This window comes from Somniosus microcephalus, chromosome 3 (assembly GCF_052327205.1).
Source record: "Somniosus microcephalus isolate GS21.2 chromosome 3, FLI_Smic_1.0, whole genome shotgun sequence".
NCBI lineage: Eukaryota > Metazoa > Chordata > Chondrichthyes > Squaliformes > Somniosidae > Somniosus > Somniosus microcephalus.
The window spans coordinates 304,211,208-304,231,533 of NC_140989.1; the positions used below are offsets into that span (position 1 = coordinate 304,211,208).

The 20,326-nt window shown below is 44.0% G+C and overlaps 1 protein-coding gene across 1 annotated transcript; it reads left to right on the plus strand.

Annotated features, from left to right (window-relative positions):
* Window positions 1-13,146: 13,146 nt before the first annotated feature.
* foxe3 (forkhead box E3) lies at window positions 13,147-19,639 on the plus strand. Its single transcript, XM_085982882.1, has one exon. It carries the CDS (start codon window positions 17,497-17,499, stop codon window positions 18,727-18,729), a length of 1,233 nt encoding a protein of 410 aa, XP_085839008.1. The 5' UTR covers window positions 13,147-17,496; the 3' UTR covers window positions 18,730-19,639.
* Window positions 19,640-20,326: the final 687 nt, after the last annotated feature.

Consider the following 20,326-nt stretch of genomic DNA (forward strand, 5'->3'; position numbering starts at 1 on the left):
TCGGGATCCACACATCAAGGTCCCCTGGCATACTGACAGCTGTTCTCTTCTGGATGAGAATGCTGGCAACAGTGAGTCACCACGTGTTGGCCATCCCTTCACCGTCAAGTCATATACCCGGGACAGTGTCGGATCATTTCGGGTCTCCTTCTCTATATCCGCGTTAGTTACTGGCAAGCGTTCAATTATAGTCGAATAAAATATTTCGACAGGGTCCACTGCCGGTGCTTCCTCCGCAGTAGGCAGTGGCAGGCGTGATAGCCCATCAGCGTTTCCATGCTGTTTCGTGCCCTTATACTCTATTTGATATTGGTTCGCCCCTAGAAAAAGGGACCATCTTTGTAGCTGTTGCGCAATCACCGGAACGCCCTTCTTTGGATTAAAGATGGAGACAAGTGGTTGGTGGTCAGTCAGCAAGGTGAACTTCTGCCCGTGCAGATAGTGGTTGAACTTTTTCACTCCCCACACTAGGCTGAGGGCCTCCCTGTCAATCTGGGCATAGTTACGCTCAGCTGAGGTTAGTGACCGAGACGCAAAGGCTACTGGCCTCTCCGAGCTGTCCGGGAATTTGTGCGACAGCACCGCTCCAATATGCATCACACGCCAACCGAATTGATAGTGCTGGGTTGAAATGAGCCAACACCTCTTTTGATGTGATCAATTCTTTGCACTTCTGGAAAGCTCGTTTACATTCGTCATTCCACTTCCATGGTACCCCCGTTTGCAGTAGGGTGTTCAGTGGGTGTAGTACTGTAGACAAATTCGACAAGAACTTATGGTAGTTCACCAGCCCGAGGAACGACCTCAGTTGTGACATATTTTCCGGTGCTGGAGCCTTGACTACTGCCTCAATCTTTTCAGGGGACTTATGTAACCCCTCTTCATCAATAACGTGGCCACAATACGAGACCTGCTTCTGGAAAAACTCGCATTTGTGGCGATTAGCTCGGAGCCCATATTCCTTCAATCTAGTGAGCACCTGCTCCAGGTTGGCGAGGTGATCACTGTCATTTTCGCCCGTGACCAGAATGTCGTCCAAATAACACTGGGTCCCTGGAATCCCTTGCAGGACTTGATCCATTGCCCTTTGCCAAATAGCCGGAGCTGATGCTACCCCGAACACCAGCCAGTTGTATTGGTAGAGACCTTTATGAGTGTTGATCATGAGGTACTGTTTCAAGGCTTCTTCTACCTCCATTTGCAGGTACGCCTGGGCCAGATCAATCTTAGTGAAGCGTTTTCCTCCAGATAGCGAGGCGAAAATATCTTCAATCCGCGGAAGTAGATATTGTACCATGTGAAGGACTGGGTTCACTGTCACCTTAAAGTCCCCATAGACGCGAACCTTCTTTGGTTCCCCAGGCGTATTACTCAACGACCTCTTCATTACAGGAACGATGGGTGTAGCCCACTCGCTCCAGTCCACTTTGGGCAGTACTCCAGAACGTTCCAAACCTTCCAGCTCTGCTTCGACGGCTGGGTGGATCGCATAAGGCACCGGTCTGGCCTTAAAAAAAACTTTGGGCTTGCATTTTCCTCTATTTTGATCATCGCTGTTATGCCTTTTAGTGTTCCGAGTCCCTCCTGGAACACTTCTTGTGCGTCAGTTAGCATTTTTGACAGTCGTCCAGGTGTGACGTCGTCATCCTTTTTGGCATCTACAGTCAGTGCTTGTATGGAATGCCAATCTAGCTGTATCTTCCGGATCCATTCACGTCCTAGTAGTGGTGGTCCTCCATCTGGCAATACATATAGGTCCATTTTTGTTGTTTCGTTGCCGTTATATATAACGTTCACCCTTATTTTTCCTTTGGGGTAGACTTTTTGCCCCGTGTACGTCTTCAAGACAATCTCTGTGTCTCTGAAGGGTATATGTGAGAATAGCTGCTTGTAGTCCCTTCGGTTTATGACTGTTAGGGCTGATCCTGTGTCCAATTCCATTTTCACTTGGACTCCGTCTATCTTGAGCGTGACCCAGATAGTATGGTGATCCTCCATTTTGATTACATTATGTAGTTTCAGACAACCCAGCTCCTTGCTTCCGGAGTCTGTATCACTTTTCTGTTCGTCTGAACTACTCTCCGTCACCTTATGTACCTTTTTGTACTTCTCCTGTGGAGATTTCTTGCTGCTGGTTTTCTTTCCCGACCTGCAGACTCTTGCTATGTGTCCTACTTTTCCACACTGTCTGCACACTTGGTCCTTGAACCAACAATCCTTATGGTCGTGTGTTGTTCTGCTGCAGCGATAACACTTCACTGCTCTGATATACCTATCAATTCCTCCAATAAAAGGCGAAGAGTTACGAAGGTGACTAAAGGTTTTTATTGACTAAATAACAGAGCCCACTCTCGTGGGTGATCCGATCCAAGCAGGAGGAATACCAGCCAGTCGCTCACCTTTATACCTGGCCTGGTGGGTGGAGCCAAGGCGGAGTCGGCAGTGGTCATCCCAGGTATAGCAGTGTGGCAAGAGGCGACCTCGTACCGTGATACAATAGTGGTCAGTGATACAGTTATAACGAACAGTGGTGAACAGTGCTAACTACTAACAGTGATACGATAGTGAACGTGGTTTACCACATGCTCCATATGACATTTCATTTGTGCCATATTCTTGCAGTCTCCGTTGTATCTCTGCAGCGCCCCGTGCGGCTGCTTCATGTGATACTGCCATGCTGAAAGCCTTGTCCAGCATAAGATCCTTTACTGATAGAAGCCGTTTCTGGGTTCCTTCACTTTGAAGCCCACACACAAACTTGTCCCTTAAAGTATCTGCTAGTCCCGTTCCAAACTAGCAGTGCTTCGATAGCTTGTGCAGTCCCGTTAAATACTCAGCATTACTTTCGTCTTTATGCTGGTTCCTTTTGTGAAACTTAAATCTTTCTGCTATCAGCAGCGGTGTGGGGTTTAAATGTTCCTGTAGGATTGCCACTATGCTTTCAAAATCCTTTTCCACTGGCTTCTCTGGGGTTACTAGGTTTCGCAGTAAGCCATACATTTTTGCACCCATGGAATTCAACAATACCAGTGCTTTCCTGGCATCTGGCACTTCATTCGCCTTGCAGTACACTTCTATGCGTTCTACATATGTCGCCCAATCTTCGACTTCATTGTCGAACGCTGTGACACTGCCACTCTTCGGCATCCCTGGGTGTGGTTAGACTGGCTAAAAATGGCATCTCCCGTGCTCTCCCTTCTTCTCCGCTGCGGCTCAAAAATGGCGTTTCCCGCGCTCTCCCTTCTTCTCCACTGCGGCTCAAATGGCGTCTCCCGCGCTTTCCTTTCTCCCCCCGTGGACGCTGCTCAGCCCTTGAACACCAGCCGCGCTCTGCGCGTTTTCCTGCGTGCCTCTCTCATTGACGCCACTCGGTCTTCAACCCCGGCTGCGCCCTGTGCGCTTTACCCTCTCTCTCACCCCGTCGACGCTGCTCGGCCTTCCCCTGTGCCATCGGTCGGCTCCAGCCGCCGCCGTCCGGGAAGGGTCTGCGCCGTACCTGCTGCCAGCCCGTCTCGCTGGAGTCTCCGCCGGATGGTCGACGCCCGTGCCCCTGGAATCGGCCTTCTTCTGCAGAGTTGCAGGTAGGTTCGAATCGACTCGTCGCCAATGTTAAATCCGTGAATCTTGATGTATGGTGTCCTTCAATAAATAGACTGTTCCTCTGCAGTCTCTATCAACAGGTGTTTATTGGATGAGGGTTACTCTAAAACTAACAGTACAGATCCCTACTCAGGGTTTATATACAGGTGTGGTCACTGCCGGTACTACAGTATACAGGAGCTGTAAAAAGTAGTTCTCCCCTTAAAGATACATACACTACAGGCAACACTTAAAAAGCAATGTCCCTCAATTGAAAAGGTAAGCACTGAAACATCTCATCTACTGGCAGCCTCTGCCATGCTGCCCATGGTGGTGTTACCATCCTGTCACATCCACCAGTCTGACGGCTGGTACACCTCATCTCTCTTGACATACCAGTGTCCAGACTGAGCCAGGTGCTGAATGAGCCAGGCAAGCAGGAACTCCCTGTGTAAGGAGTCCTAGCCTCGGGTTCTACCCCTGATGCCATTTGCCTTTGAAGACATAACTAGAGGTTCCCCCTTACATGATATTGTAGGAATGTCTAGTTCCTATCCAAAAGACTGAGGTCCACTCAGGCAATCAAATAAATGAGGTTTAATGAAAACTAACAGAGTTTAACGGATAACTACAGGAGAACATCGAATATAGGTCTAGTCAGTTCGGAGGCTCCATGAGGACTGCTTGGGCGGTCCCGTGGCTGACATCATGACGTCATCACATTTTTCCCGCCGGTGGGGGATCACGTGATGAACGGCGTGACGTCATCGCGTTTACCCGCGCTATTAAAGTGATCGCGCTCTGTACATGTAAACAGTGAAAACAAAGATACAGACTCAGGCTGTAGCTAACATATTATTAAAGGGAATTATATACAATTGATCGGAGTCTCTTAGTGGCTCCGCCACAATATGTTAGAAAATCCTGGAAATAGCAGAAACCTGGTGCAACTAGGTTCCTACTATTTACCAGTGGATTCTACAGTCTCCCGCCAGAGTTACAGCAGGCTACTGACAGATCCCAACAACAACAACAACTTGTATTTATATAGCGCCTTTAAAGTAGTAAAACGTCCCAAGGCGCTTCATAGGAGCATTATAAAACAAAGTTTGACACTGAGCCACATAAGGAGATATTAGGGCAGATAAACAAAAGCTTTTAAAAAATTCATTTATGGGATGTGACCATCGCTGGCAAGGCCAGCATTTATTGCTGATCCCTAATTGCCCTTGAGAAGGTGGTGGTGATCCGCCTTCTTGAACCGCTGCAGTCCGTGTGGTGAAGGTACTCCCACAGCGCTGTTAGGTAGGGAGTTCCAGGATTTTGACCCAACTTGGTCAGAGAGGTAGGTTTTAAGGAGTGTCTTAAAGGAGGAAAGAGGTAGAGTGGCAGAGAGGTTTAGGGAGGGAATTCCAGAGCTTAGGGCCTAGGCAACAGAAGGCATAGCCACCAATTAAAATCAGGGATGCGCAAGAGGCCAGAATTAGAGGAGCGCAGATATTTCGGGTGGGGGGGGGGAGCATTGTAGGGCTGGAGGAGATTACAGAGATAGAGAGGGGTGAGGAGACTACAGAGTTAGAGAGGGGCGAGGCCATTGACAGATTTGAAAACAAGGATGTGAATTTTAAAATTAAGGCATTGCTTAATCGGGAGCCAATGTAGGTCAGTGAGCACAGCGGTGATGGGTGAACGGGGCTTGGTGCGAGTTAGGACACGGGCAGCAGAGTTATGGATGACCTCAAGTTTAAGGAGGGTAGAATGTGGGAGGCCAGCCAGGAGTGCGTTGGAAAGTCTAGAGGTAGCAAGTATGGATGAGGGTTTCAGCAGCAGATGAGCTGAAGCAGGGGCAGTGTCGGGTAATGTTCCAGAGGTGAAAATAAGCGGTCTTGGTGATGGCATGGATATGTGGTCGGAAGCTCATTTCGGGGTCAAATATGTTACCAAGGTTGCGAACAGTCTGATTCAGCCTCAGACAATTGCCAGGGAGAGGGCTGGAGTCGGTGGCTCGGGAACAGAATTTTTGGCGGGGACCAAAAGCAATGGCTTCAGTCTTCCCAATATTTAGTTGGAGGAAATTTCTGCTCATCCAGTACTGGATGTCGGACAAACAGTCTGACAATTTAGAGACAGTGGAAGGGTCGAGAGAAGTGGTGGTGAGGTAAAGCTGGGTGTTGTCAGCGTACATGTGGAAACTGATGCTGTGTTTTCGGATGATGTCGCCAAGGAGCAGCGTGTAGATGAGAATTAGGAGGGGGCCAAGGATAGATCTTTGGGGGGCACCAGAGGTAACAGTGCGAAGCAGGAAGAGAAGCCATTGCAGGTGATTTTCTGGCTATGATTAGATAGATAAGAATGGAACCAGGCGAGTGCAGTCCCACCCAGCTGGATGAAGGTGGAGAGGCGTTGGAGGAGGATGGTGTGATCAACCGTGTCAAAGGCTGCAGACAGGTCAAGAAAGATGAGGAGGGATAGGTTACCTTTCTCACAGTCACATAGTATGTCATTTGTGACTTTGAGAGCCATTTCGGTACTGTGACAGTGGTGGAAACCTGCAAAGTTTTGGGGCCAACATATCTCACCTTGACTCTACTGAAACCAGAGACACCGCTAACTACCTTTCACTATACCTCCAAGTTCCAGACAAGAAAGAAAGTAACTAAGTAACTAACATACTTATTTTCCGAATGTCCAAAAGTGCTTTACAGCCAAGGAAGTGCTCCTGAAGTGTAGCCACTGTAGGAAACGCAGCAGCCAATTTGCACACAGCAAGGCCCCGCAAACAGCAATGTGATAATGACCAGATCATCTGTTTGCTTTTAGGTGTTGGTTGAGTGATACATATTGGCCAGACCACCGGGGAGGACTCCCCTACTCTTCTTCGAAATGGTGTTGTGGGATCTTATACGTCTACCTGAGAGGGCTGATGGGGCCTCGGTTTAACATCTCTTCTAAAAGATAGCACCTCCAACAGTGCAGCATTCCCTCAGCACTGCACCTGTGTGTCAGTCTAGATAATGTGCCCAAGTCTCTTTTAAACCTTCTAACTCAGAGGCGAGAGTGCTACCCTTTGAGCCACAGTTGACACCTAAACAGAAAGCATGTCCCTCACGTAGGATTTTCCTGTACAAATATGGGAATCCTACCCATTTACATGGTCAGGGGACAGCTTTTGGATACATTGATGTGCACGTCACACCACAAGTTGCCAACCTTGTACAAAGTTCCCCCTAACCAGCATACACAACAACCAAACCATATGCATCAATCTGCCCATATCACTCTTGAGTAAAGTCATACAATAATGATAGGTATTCTTCCACACCTCGCCACTTATTTTAGATGCTGCCTGTTAAAATACCAGCCAATGTATTCTGTGACCTGCAGAGTTGCACCTCCAAGTTCATTTGGGCACACAAACAGCTGTGAATATACCTCAAACAATGCCAGCTTTCCAAGAAGGAAGGAGAACTTGGCCTTCCAAATTTCAGACAGTGTTAATAGCCAGCCCAGATCAAATGGTCCCTATTCCCCAGCAAGACCTATAGCTAGGAATGGTAACCAGGACCTCTCTTCCAATTCCCTGCACAGCTTGCCATTCATACACCCTCAGAAGAGACTGATCAAGAGTCACTCGCACCCCATTGTCACTAGAACTCCCTCAGCCTGAAACCAAGTCTGTACCTCCTGAAACATCCCACCAGATCTATTAGCCCACTCCCCACTATGAGGCAATGAAAAAATCCAAGGAAGACTCAAGTCTTGAGAATTCAGAGTCTGGCATGAGGATCACCAGATTAGGCTCGCTCCTCCATGCAGGCCAAGTTATGGCCTTCCACTGGGCAGCTAACAAATTACAGCTCTCCCAGCATGACCAATATTGCTTTCTTCAGATGAAGCACTACCTCTAGAACCATTCAATATTTTGCCAACCAATCCTTTGGAACTATTCCTCCACATGGCTCCAGGGTGACCAAGGCTGGGAATTCAACATCCAGGGGTATTCAATATTCAGGAAAGACAAGGAAAAGGAGGTGGGGTAGCATTGCTGGTTAAAGAGGAGATTAACACAATAGTAAAGAAGGATATTAGCTCTGATGATGTGGAGTCTGTATGGGTAGAGCTGAGAAATACCAAGGGGCAGAAAACATTAGTGGGAGTTGTATACAGACCCCCAAACAGTAATGCTGAGGTTGGGGATGGCATTAAACAGGAAATTAGAGACACGTACAATAAGGGCACAGCAGTTATCATGGGTGACTTTAATCTACATATAGATTGGGCTAACCAAATTAGTAACAATACCGTGGAGGAGGAATTCCTAGAGTGTATACAGGATGGTTTCCTGGACCAATATGTCGAGGAATGAACTAGAGATCAGACCATCTTAGACTGGGTATTATCACAGATCACAGAAATCACAGAAACCCCACAGTGCAGATAGAGGCCATTTCGGCCCATCGAGCCTGCACCGACACATATCCCACCCAATCCCCGTAACCCCTACACCAACACATATCCCACCCTATCCCCGTAACCCCACGTATTTAATCCCCCTAACACTAAGGGTCAATTTATCATAGTCAATCAACCTAACTCGCACATCTTTGGACTGTGGGAGGAAACCGGAGCACCCGGAGGAAACCCATGCAAACACGGGGAGAATGTGCAAACTCCACACAGACAGTCGCGTAATGAGAAAGGATTGATTAGCAATCTTGTAGTGCGAGGCCCCTTGGGCCTATGATAGAATTCTTCATTAAGATGGAGAGTGAAGTATTTGACTCGGAGACTACGGTCCTGAATTTAAATAAAGGAAACTATGATGGTATGACGTGCAAGTTGGCTAGGATGGATTGGGGAACGTTAATTAAAGGGTTGCCGATGGATAGGCAATGGCAAACATTTAAAGATCGCATGGATGAACTACAGAATTTGTTCATCCCTGTTTGGCATAAAAATAAAACAAAAACGGTGACTCAACCGTGGCTAACAAGGGAAATTATTGATAGCATAAGATCCAAGGAGAGGACATATAAATTGGCCAGAAAAAGCAACAAACCTGAAGATTGGGAGCAGTTTAGGATTCAGCAAAGGAGGACAAAGGGATTAATTAAGAGGGGGAAAATAGAGTATGAGAGTAAGCTTGCAAGGAACATAAAAACTGACTGTAAAAGCTTCTATAGATTTGTGAAGAGAAAAAGATTGGTGAAGCCAAGCGTAGGTCCCTTGCAGTCAGAATCAGGGGAATTTATAATGGGGAACAAAGAAATGGCAGACCAATTAAATACATACTTTGGTTTTGTCTTCACAAAGGAGGACACAAATAACCTCCCAGAGATGTTGGGGAACATAGGGTCTAATGAGAGGGAGGAACTGAATGAAATCAGTATTTGTAGGGAAATGGTGTTAGGGAAATTGATGGGATTGAAGGCCGATAAATCCCCAGTGCCTGATAATCTACATCCTAGGGTACTTAAGGAAGTGGCCCTAGAAATAGTAGATGCATTGCTGGTCATCTTCCAAAATTCTATAGACTCTGGAACAGTTCCCATGGATTGGAGGATAGCTAATGTAACCCCACTATTTAAAAAAGGGTGGTAGAGAGAAAACGGGGAAGCCTGACATCGGTAGTGGGGAAAATGCTAGGGTCCATTATAAAAGATGTAATAGCAGAGCACTTGGAAAACAGTGACAGGATCGGACACAGTCAACATGGATTTACAGAAGGTAAATCATGCTTGACTAATCTACTGATCTAATCTAATCTATTTTTTGAGGATGTAACTAGTAGAATAGTTAAGGGAGAACCAGTGGATGTGGTGTATTTGGACTTTCAGAAGGCTTTCGATAAGGTCCCGCATAAGAGATTAGCGTGTAAAGTTAAAGCACATGGGATTGGGGGTAAGGTACTGACTTGGATAGAGAACTGTTTGGCAGACAGCAAGCAAAGAGTTGGAATAAACGGGTCTTTTTCTGAGTGGCAGGCAGTGACTAGTGGGGTACCGCAGGGATTGGTGCTAGGAACCCAGTTATTCACTATATATTAATGATCTAGATGAGGGAACTAGATGTAATATCTCCAAGTTTTCAGACGACACAAAGCTGGGTGGGCATGTGTGCTGTGAGGAGGATGCAGAGAAACACCAATATGATTTGGACAGGTTGGGTGATTGGTCAGATGCATGGCTGATGCAGTATAATGTTGATAAATGCGAGGTTATCCACTTTGGAGGCAAAAACAGAAAGGCAGATTATTATCTGAATGGCAATAGATTGGGAGAAGGGGAAGTGCAACGAGACCTGGGTGTCCTTGTGCACCAGTCGCTGAAGGTAAGCATGCAGGTGCAGCAGGCGGTTAAGAAGGCAAATGGTATGTTGGCCTTCATAACGAGAGGTTTCGAGTACAGGAGCAAGGATGTCTTGCTGCAGTTGTACAGGGCCTTGGTGAGACTACACCTTGAGTATTGTGTGCAGTTTTGGTCACCTTATCTGAGGAAGGATGTTCTTGCCATGGAGGGAGTGCGGCGAAGATTCACCAGACTGATACCTGGGATGGCAGGAATGACGTATGAAGAGAAATTGGGTCGATGGGGCTTGTATTCGCTAGAGTTTAGAAGAATGAGAGGGGATCTCATTGAAACTTATAAAATTCTAACAGGACTAGACAGACTAGATGCAGGAAGGATGTTCCCGATGGTGGGGGAGTCCAGAACCAAGGGTCACAGTCTAAGGATAAGGGGTAAGCCATTTAGGACTGAGATGAGGAGGAATTTCTTCACCCAGAGAGTGGTGAACCTGTGGAATTCACTACCACAGAAGGCAGTTGAGGCCAATTCATTAAATATATTCAAGAAGGAGTTAGATATATTTCTTAAGGCTAAAGGGATCAAGGGATATGGGGAGAAAGTAGGGACAGGGTACTGAATATGGATGATCAGCCATGATCTCATTAAATGGCAGAACAGGTTTGAGGGGCTGAATGGCCTACTCCTGCTCCTATCTTCTATGTTTCTACACCCCAAGCTCCTGTGACTGCAACTCTATTTTGTGCACCATGTTCACCCTCACAGATGGGACAAAATACCTGAGGGATGCCTGGTAATAAAACCTAGGTCAACTGTCAAGGGAGGAGGAGTGGCAAGATGTATGGAATTGGATCCTAAACAAAACTCTTTCGTGGTCTGGAGAATTGCATTTACAGATAGGCAGTAAAAATCTGGCACTGCCAGCTGCAAATTGGTACTGTAACTACCAATCTGATGCAAGTTTAATGTGAAAACAATTTCAGCTTCATACTGACACTAAACTGATTTTGGAGCGAAACAAAGGGAGCAGTCTCATACCCTTATATGGAATATGCCACACCTGGTTTGCAAATTGCTTGGCGGTTCCGTTGGACAACCCCAAGACAATTTCTGAACCCATTTGTCCTAAATGTTTAGAGAGCAGTGATTTTCATCTTTCTACTCTCAACTTTTACATTTCAACTTTTGGGAGCTATTCTTTGCATGCACTTATCTAGGCATGGACAGAGCTCTATCCCAAACAGGACTGTTAAAGTTAGAGCAGGATCTGTACAATGTAAACAGGGTATTCCCTGGCTGGAGCCATACAATGTAAATGGGGTACTGCCTGACTGGAACTGGACCTGCCATTCTCAGTCTCAGACGGGTAACTGCAGTGCAACTGCCCCTGAGATTGGTAACTGCAGGAGAGAGGGAAGGGGGCAGTATGGAGGAGGGAATAGGGGACCATCACTCTCCCATTGCTATTCACCAGACCCCGTGCAGCAACAATCCTAATCTCTTCCTTGGTTGCTCTCCCGCAAATACCTCTTAGACCCAGATTAGTGATTTTGAGGGTGCTTTTCTTGAAATGTTGAACTATATAGCTAAAGTTAGAAGTTATGATATGAAGTTATGAAAAATGACCAGGAAAGCTACCAGTTTGTCCTAATAATCAAACTGGTTCACTAATGTCTGTCAGGAAAGGGAACCTACTACCCCTACCAGGTCTGACCTACATGTGACTCCAGTCCTGCAATATGTGGTTCACTCCTAATGCCCTTTTGATGCAGCTTAGCAAGTTGCTCAGTTATAAATTAACTGCTATTGGCAGCTAAGAATAGCAACAACAACTTGCATTTATATAGTACCTTTAATGTAGTAAAACGTCCCAAGGCACTTCACATGAGCATTATCAAACAAAATTTGACACCGAGCCACATAAGGAAATATTAGGACAGGTCAAAGAGGTAAGTTTTAGGAAGCATCTTAAAGTAGGAGAGAGGTAAAGAGGCAGAGAGGTTTAGGGAGGGAATTCCATAGCTTATGGCCTAGGCAGCTGAAGACATGTGCTCCAATGGTGAAGCAATTAAAATTGGGGACGCGCTCGAGGGCAGAATTGGAGGAGCATAGAGATCTTGGAAGGTTGCAGGGTTGGTCGAGGTTACAGAGATAGGAAGGGGCTAAGCCATGGAGGGATTTGAAAACAAGGATGAGAATTTTACAATCAACACATTGCAGGACCGGGAGCAAGCACAGGGTTGATGGATGAATGGGACCTGGTGCGAGTTATCGAGAATGAAGTGGCTCAAAATATCTTGGTGAGCAAAGTTTTTTTTATTTGTTATTGTCATTTATTAGTTTACATAGGTTATACAGCACAGAAACAGGTCTTTTGGCCCAACCAGTACATGCTGGCGTTTATGCTGCACACGAGTCTCCTCCTGTCTTTCCTCATCTAACTCTATCAGCATAACCCTCTATTCCCTTTTCCCTCATATGCTTATCTAGCCGCCCCTTAAATGCATCTATATTATTCGCTTTAACCACTCCCTGTGGTAGCAAGTTCCACATTCTCCCCACTCTTCTGAATTCCCTATTGGATTTCTTGGTGACTATCTTATATTGATGGCCTCTAGTTATGCTCTTCCCCATAAGTGGAAACATTCTCTCTGCATCCACTCTATCAAAATTTTTCATAATTTAAAAGACCTCTATTAGGTCACCCCTCAGCCTTCTTTTTTCAAGAGAAAAGAGACCCAGCCTGTTCATCCTTTCCTGATATGTATACCCTCGCATTCTGGTATCATCCTTGTAAATCTACTCTGCACCCTCTCCAGTGCCTCTATATCCTTTTTATAATATGGCAACCAGAACTGTACGCAGTGCTCTAAGTGTGGTCTAACCAAGGTTCGATACAGGTTTAGCATAACTTCCCTACCTTTCAATTCTATCCCTCTAGAAATAACTCCTAGTGCTTGGTTTGCTTTTTTTTTTATGGCTTTACTAACCTGTGGTGCAACTTTTAGTGATTTGTACTCCTAGATCCCTTTGCTCCTCTACCCCACCTGGACTCCTACCCTCCAAGTGGCAAGTGACCTCCCTATTCTTTGTACCAAAATGTACTACTTCACATTTATCTGTGTTGAACTTCATTTGCCAATTATATGCCCATTCTTCAAGTTTATTAATGTCCTCCTGTAACTTGTTGCAGTCCTCCTCAGTATTGACTATCCCCCCCAATTTGGTGTCATCTGCAAATTTAGAAATTGTGTTTTTGATTCCTAAGTCTAAATTGTTAATATAAATTGTGAACAGCAGTGGTCTCAGCACTGATCTTTGTGGAACACCACTACCCACCTTCTGCCATTGTGAATAGCTCCCCTTACTCCTACTCGCTGCTTTCTGTCCTGAAGCCAGCCAGCAATCCATTCTGCTACTTGTCCCCTGACTCCGCATTCTCTGACCTTGTTCATCAGTCTATTATGGGGTACCTTATCGAAGGCCTTTTGAAAATCCAGATAAATTACATCTACTGCATTGCCATTGTCTACTCTCTCTGTTACCTCTTCAAAAAATTCAATAAGGTTGGTCAAGCAAGACTTTCCCTTTTGAAATCCATGTTGACTATTCATTATTATATTTTTGGTTTCTAAATGTTCTTCTATATTCTCCTTTAGTAGGGATTCCATTATTTTTCCTACCACCGATGTTAAGCTGACTGGTCTATAATTCCCTGGACATGTTCTATCCCCCTTCTTAAATATCAGTATTACGTTAGCTATCCGCCAGTGCTCTGGCACTGTACCTTTTTCTAACAAATTATTAAATGTGCGTAGTAATGCCTCTGCTATCACTTCCCTAGATTCTTTTAAAATGCGTGAGTTTGATTAATTTATTTAATATATCCCCTTTTTTATTTTAAATGCACTTATCTCATTACTAATCTCATCATCCAATGTCATGTCCACCTGTTCTATCTCCCTGGTAAATACTGAAGCAAAATACTTATTTAATATTTCTGCCATATCTCTATCGTTACCTGTGGTATTATCCTGACTATCCCTTAATGCCCTATTCCCATCCCAACCGTCCTTTTTTTATTGATGTGCCTATAAAATATTTTACTATTCTGTTTTATGTTCCTTGATAACTTAATTTCATAGTTCCTCTTTGCCTCTCTAATTGTTTTTTGACTTTAGTGTTTAATTTTATGTTGTTTATTTGTCACTTAGCTATAATGTTATTTTTATGACTTATATTGTTTATTATTTATGTTATAAAAAAACTTTTGAGATTACAGCTTTAAACTTAAACTACATACTTAAACTAAAAGAAAGGGCACCAAAATACAAGTTCGCCCAGGGTGCCATTTTCCCTAAGGCCGGCCCTGCTTACGAAACACTTGGCCCTTTTTTAAAAAAAAACTTCGAACCCTCCAGAGCGCCCAAGTCTGCCCAAAGCATCAATACTGTTTCCATGTCTGGAAGGGTCTTACATTTCTGGACAGAAAACAAGAAAAAGCTTGTAACTTAGAAACAAATGCTCCTTTTTCATAGTACCTTTTCTTGAAGTTCTCTATTTTATCCAGTAACACAATGAATAAGACGGGAACTGCAAAGAATGCAATAATTCGCATGCTTGTGCAAAAAGAAAAGTAGAAATTATTTCGAGGGATTCGTCCTCTTATATTCCCACTCGATCACTTCCAATCAAATTACGCTATTGAAGGATGTGTGACAGGATTAGAACACCTGCAATATCAGTATTTCGGAAAACTGATTCCTCATTACATACTTATTGGCATATAAAGCATTTTAATCTCGAAATTATTTGACAATAACTAGCTCCCAAACCGCTACGCAACGACTTCCCTTTTTTTCTAGTGCTGTATAGAATCATTCAGGTAGACCGATAACATATTCGATATTAATTAACATCGTTTTATTCAGAATCATACTGTTTCATCAACTCTAATTCCTCTCCCAGTGTGATGTATGAAATCACTGCCCATGTAAGTAAAACTGACATTCATAAAAGTGACGGATTACATTTGACTATATTCCGCCAGTAATGTTTCATAAACATCTTTGTCATTATCCTACATGTCCTTATCCTGAAAGAGACTGAAATTAAGACGCACGGGTGTTTTCTGGTTGGAATTGAGAACTTCAGTGGTTAAATAGATGTGGTTCCCTTATTTAGATAACTTTTCATCATAAATTAACGAATTTCTCGTGCACTGATTGCATTCGCTGGATTTCTGTGCAGTTCAAATACACTCAGTGATATTTCTCCTCGGGTAGCGACTGTCGCCGAGTGCCTGGAATGAAAGGAATGAGTTGAAAGTTTCGCCAACAGCAGGATGAAATTAGCTGAAAGGTTTTAACTGATACAAAAGCAAAATACCGCGGATGCTGGAAATCTGAAATAAAAACTGGCGATGTGCAGTGGAGAAATCTGCGTTTAATGTTGTCATAAAAATGGACCTAGCGGGATGACTGTAATACTAGACGGAATTATAAAAATCAGTTTAGAACCCATGCTTATAAAACGACATTAATGGGTGTATGTTTTATTATTATCAATGTATGATGAGCGAAAATATTTAAACTGCTGTATTTTCGAGAACCTATCAATGAATTGAACACAAAGCATTTAGCTCCAATAATACCGGCATATCTCCTAGAGGCATTTTAATTATACACTTCCAAAATTATTGATTATTTATTAATATAATGCGACTCGGAAGGTGTTCTTCAAGCACAAGCCCTTACTTTTCGCCTCAAACAGTAACCACCTTTCTCCAGAGACCTACTGGTCGCTTTAGTTCCCTTGAGCGGCTGGCCTGCTCCAGGCGCTTTGCGGATGACTGGGGACCGAAGAGTCGGGCAAACAGACAACTTATACCCGAGAAAGAAAGACTCTCAGCCGTCAGATCACAGCACCATCCGCAAAGTTTAAACAAGGGAGCTTTATTTTAAGGACAGAAGGAGCCATTCATGAACTATTAATGCTGAAATACACCGCGTGGAAATCTGATGAACAACACGAATGATTTTGCAGAGATAATCCCGGGACAGACCGAGACCAAACTCCAATCTTCCTTCCACCTTTGTGTCTCCAAACTGTGAACTGCGCACCGCGGCAGCTCCAACCCACACGTTGCTCGTCTCATAGTTCCTTAAGCACGTGTTGCCCTGTTGTTTCTGATCAGGAAACGGAAAATATAACGGTGCCTGTTTTTTTTTTCTGTGTATATTTGTTTATAATTCGTATTTAACCTGTGACTGCTCCAAACTCTGTCCCTTGTTTAATTCTGCCCGTTCCGAGCTGTTGCATTTTAAAGCAATGTCTTGGGGTGGTAGCTAAATCGTTGCAGCAAACCCGCCAAATTAAACTTCAGCTATTGAAAGTAGCTGTAATGAAATACTTAATATCATCTCGTTAATTTGCCTGACGTGTCTGATACTCCTGGCGGGTTTTAAAATACATTTGTCCTATTGTTTATCCCCAGTTCAAAAGAGAGAAGAGCTCAGAGTCTAAAGCTGAAAATGTTCCGTTTCGACACAGAAACTGATAAAATCACAACTTAACCACAAGCTAGCGAGGGTTAACTTTATATAGACGCCTAACCTTATTACTCATCACCCTCTAATAATTACTCGAATATTGGAGGATGGATCCTGGGCGAAATAATGCACACCACATGCCCTTAAAATAACATTCATATTATCCAATTCAGTTCATTTCTCAAGTGTTAGAGGAATGGAAAGTGTATTTTCCCCGAAAACTTATAACTTTCTTCCATCTTAAGTAAAGCCACGTTTCATATTCGCTTGAGGGGAGCTGGGAAAGCCAATATGGCAAATGTACAAATCACACTTTATAACCTTTCTAACTCTCATACAGTATTATTAGCAAATATCCTGCTTCAAAGGATCAAACGGATTTTGTGGTAATTGTTGATATAATTTTCTGTGTGGGTTAGAAATTAATAATTTAAAAAGTGCTACAAATAGATTATATTTTGTATGCATGTGTGTTCTTACAGCACAGTAGCCTGTCCAGTGGGTTGGAAAATTAAGGACATACCTAAATATTTATTTAGTCCACTCGTTAATTTTAGTCAAGTTAAAATCAACAACAAATGTATTTAAGATTGAATAAAATAATTAAAATATGCAGTGCATGATTTAGGAAACTGCAACCACAATAGAGGAGCAGTATTACACTGCGAACTGGTTCGTATTCCACTTTACAGAATACTCTTCAATAGTAGGTGCAGCCCCATCTATCAAACAGCTTTACATATCACCGCGCACTTTCTAAACTTTCTGCGGGTTCTACTTGCTGACTGTTTCCTCTAAATTCCACATTAAAGTTCTAATCTCATTTTAAGCGTAAAGCGGGGTTGTTATTACTTTGTGTACCTATTTGGAGACACGTTTTGGGGAAGGTGGGTGGGCATGCTAATTAAAAGCTTTGACACAATGAGGGCAAATAGGGTGGCGCCAGACTCCTCTTGCTCTGACATATAAGCCAGGTGGCGTCAGTTCAGCACCTGATCCCGGCCTTCCCAACAGCGAACCTACACCAGACTGTGCACAGGGCAGGTCTCAGGCTGAAGTTTATGAATCTAGCCGATATTTCGTATTTTACTGGCATGTGCACCATGACTGCTGAGTCCCAGCAGTCGCCCACCGAAGCTTCCTCTGCTTCGAGCCCCCTGGATGGCTCAGCAGACATGTCATTGGAGTCCCCGGGAAAGGACGAGGTGATGGTCAAATCGGAGCCCAGGGGCAACACGCCGATCGCCGAGAGAGATGAGGAGACCGCTGGGGATATTGAGGGACTGATACCGACTTCTGGGGGCAGAAGGAGGAAGCGTCCAATCCAGCGTGGTAAACCCCCATACAGTTATATAGCACTGATCGCCATGGCCATAGCCAACTCGCCAGAAAGGAAACTGACCCTTGGAGGTATTTACAAGTTTATAATGGACCGGTTCCCATTCTATAGGGAGAACTCCAAGAAGTGGCAAAACTCCATTCGACACAACCTAACCCTCAATGATTGTTTTGTCAAGATTCCTCGCGAGCCTGGCCGCCCTGGGAAGGGCAACTACTGGACGCTGGACCCGGCAGCTGAAGATATGTTCGATAATGGGAGTTTTTTACGCCGGAGAAAACGGTTCAAGCGATCAGACATCACCACCTACCCCGGTTACATGCAAAACTCCAGCGCTTTCACTCCAACCCCAGTTGGAAGACCTTCCTATCCCAATACACTCTATCCAAGCGTGGGCTCGGGCTACAGCCCTCAGGTCCACACCGCTAGCCACCACTCGGCCATGGTGCATCACTACCAGACCTCAGCAGTTAGCCAGGCTCAGCATAGGATGTTCAGTATTGACAATCTCATCAGCCAACAATCTGTTCTGCAGGCCACGTCAGGGATTGATTTGAACTCTCACTTAAACGGGGAACTCGGATCGATGGCCAGTTGTTCCGTTGGCGGGGCTGATGCTTCAAGTTTTCAGTCACAGTCCGTAAGCCCCACTGGGATGGGGGCCATGTTGAACAGGTCTTCCAACAGCGTGACTTCGAATATGACCTATTCCTATTCTACGTCCCCTCCCCATTTATCTATGTCCCAGGCCAGCTACTCGCCCAATAATACCCAGATGTATTGTCCTTCAAATCGACTCGCCATCCCGTCCATGAGACCGAACTCCTGCTCCGATCACACTGACCAGCTTCTGGGTTTATCCAACCATCAGGTGAATGGACTTGCACAGTTCAATCCCAATAATTCGTACATGAGACAAACAAATTATGCACCTGGACTTGAAAGATTCATGTAGGATGTTTTTCTTTTAGGAGAGAAGCAGCAACACAATGACATTCCTATACCACAAAACAACTCAAGGTTAGCTCTTTTACATATTTATACCGAACTGTACTGCCAACGCCCATTGTCTTTCTGTCCTTACTGTAATTATACTGTACGATTGTATGTTTTACATTAAAATTTTGCATTTCTAGTTCATCACTGTAAGAATGTAAGTTTCAGTACGAACAGGATCTATTCTGTCAGTGGAAGAGACACCTCTGTCACAATTTGTCAACAGGTAATGCTTGTCTGGTTAAAGGTAACACCATATTTCGTTTTGTTTCAGAATGGGAAAGAACCGGTTTAACCGCATACGCTGTGGTACTTGTATGTATTTCGGGGAGAACATATTTATCGTTTAGTTTGTATAATAGTTGCTTTAGATGCAAAATTCCTGATTTGTTCTTATCGGAAACGACGAGAAAATAATAAATATTGGATTTTTTACGTTAAAAGAAATTGTCGTTCTTTTTTGGAAAGCATGTCCACAAATAAACACATGTAAGTATGCGGCAATCAGTTTTGTGAACCAGGGCCCATCAGAGAACTAAATTGTATAGAAATGAACAATGACGGAGCTACTGTGCATTTCTGCTTTTATTGTATGGAGATTGCATTTTACAAAAGCCCATACCAATGAGGAAATGAGTAATATGGAATTGAAAATGACATAATGTACATATCTATACGCGTGAGTGTTTACAAATTGAACCTGGATATATCCGAAACTAATAAGAAACGAAACGAGGAAAGAAGGAAAAGAAATAAAAGTGAAGAATTACACAAGTTTAAAAGTAATCGAAATACACCTGATGGGTAATATTGACGAATTCACCCGAAACTCGTTCCTTTTCATGAGAAAAGTATATTTGCCTGCTACATTTGGGACACCTTCCGTGTATTGTTTATTCTTGTTGTTAAACTGTTAATCTGGCATTTACTCTACAAAAATAATTGGAGAGGATTTACAGAGCAGCAGCCGGCACAGGTCGAGAGCCTATTGTCGATTCGCTGATAATTGTTTTTCCAATTACACGGAAGGTGACGCCGCATTTGTTTTATAACACCTGGTGAATGCAAACCTGGCAATGGTTTAAAATGTTCTGAGATTGCGTTGAGATAGAAAGAGCATCCTAAAGTTTACAACCTCAGCAACAACTTGCATTTATATATTTAGTGTCTATGACTTCGAAAAAAATGTCCCAAGACGTGGCAGGGAAAAACCTCTGTTGTGAGCGGCGGCTTTTAGCACTTTAGACTGCTGTGTCTGGGGCTACGCTCAGCTGTTCAAGTGGAAACCCTGCCCCTGCCGCATCCAGTTCCCAGGGTATAGAATAGTCTTAATACATTATTAAAAATACTAAAATGTAGAATATCAAAAGAAAGCCTTTGAACTTAAAGTAGGCACAAGCTGCAAAGTAACTTAATTTTACTGCCTCGGTATTGGACGATCCAAAGCTAGAGAAAGGAAATGAGATAATCCTGGGAAAGTATATTAGAAATAATCATGTCGTTTAACGATTCTAATATAGGTTTATAATAGAAACGAGATACTGCAACGACACACA

What these genes read in the sequence shown, in the direction of transcription:
- foxe3 (XM_085982882.1), top strand. Translation starts at nt 17,497, where the DNA reads ATGAATCTAGCCGATATTTCGTATTTTACTGGCATGTGCACCATGACT.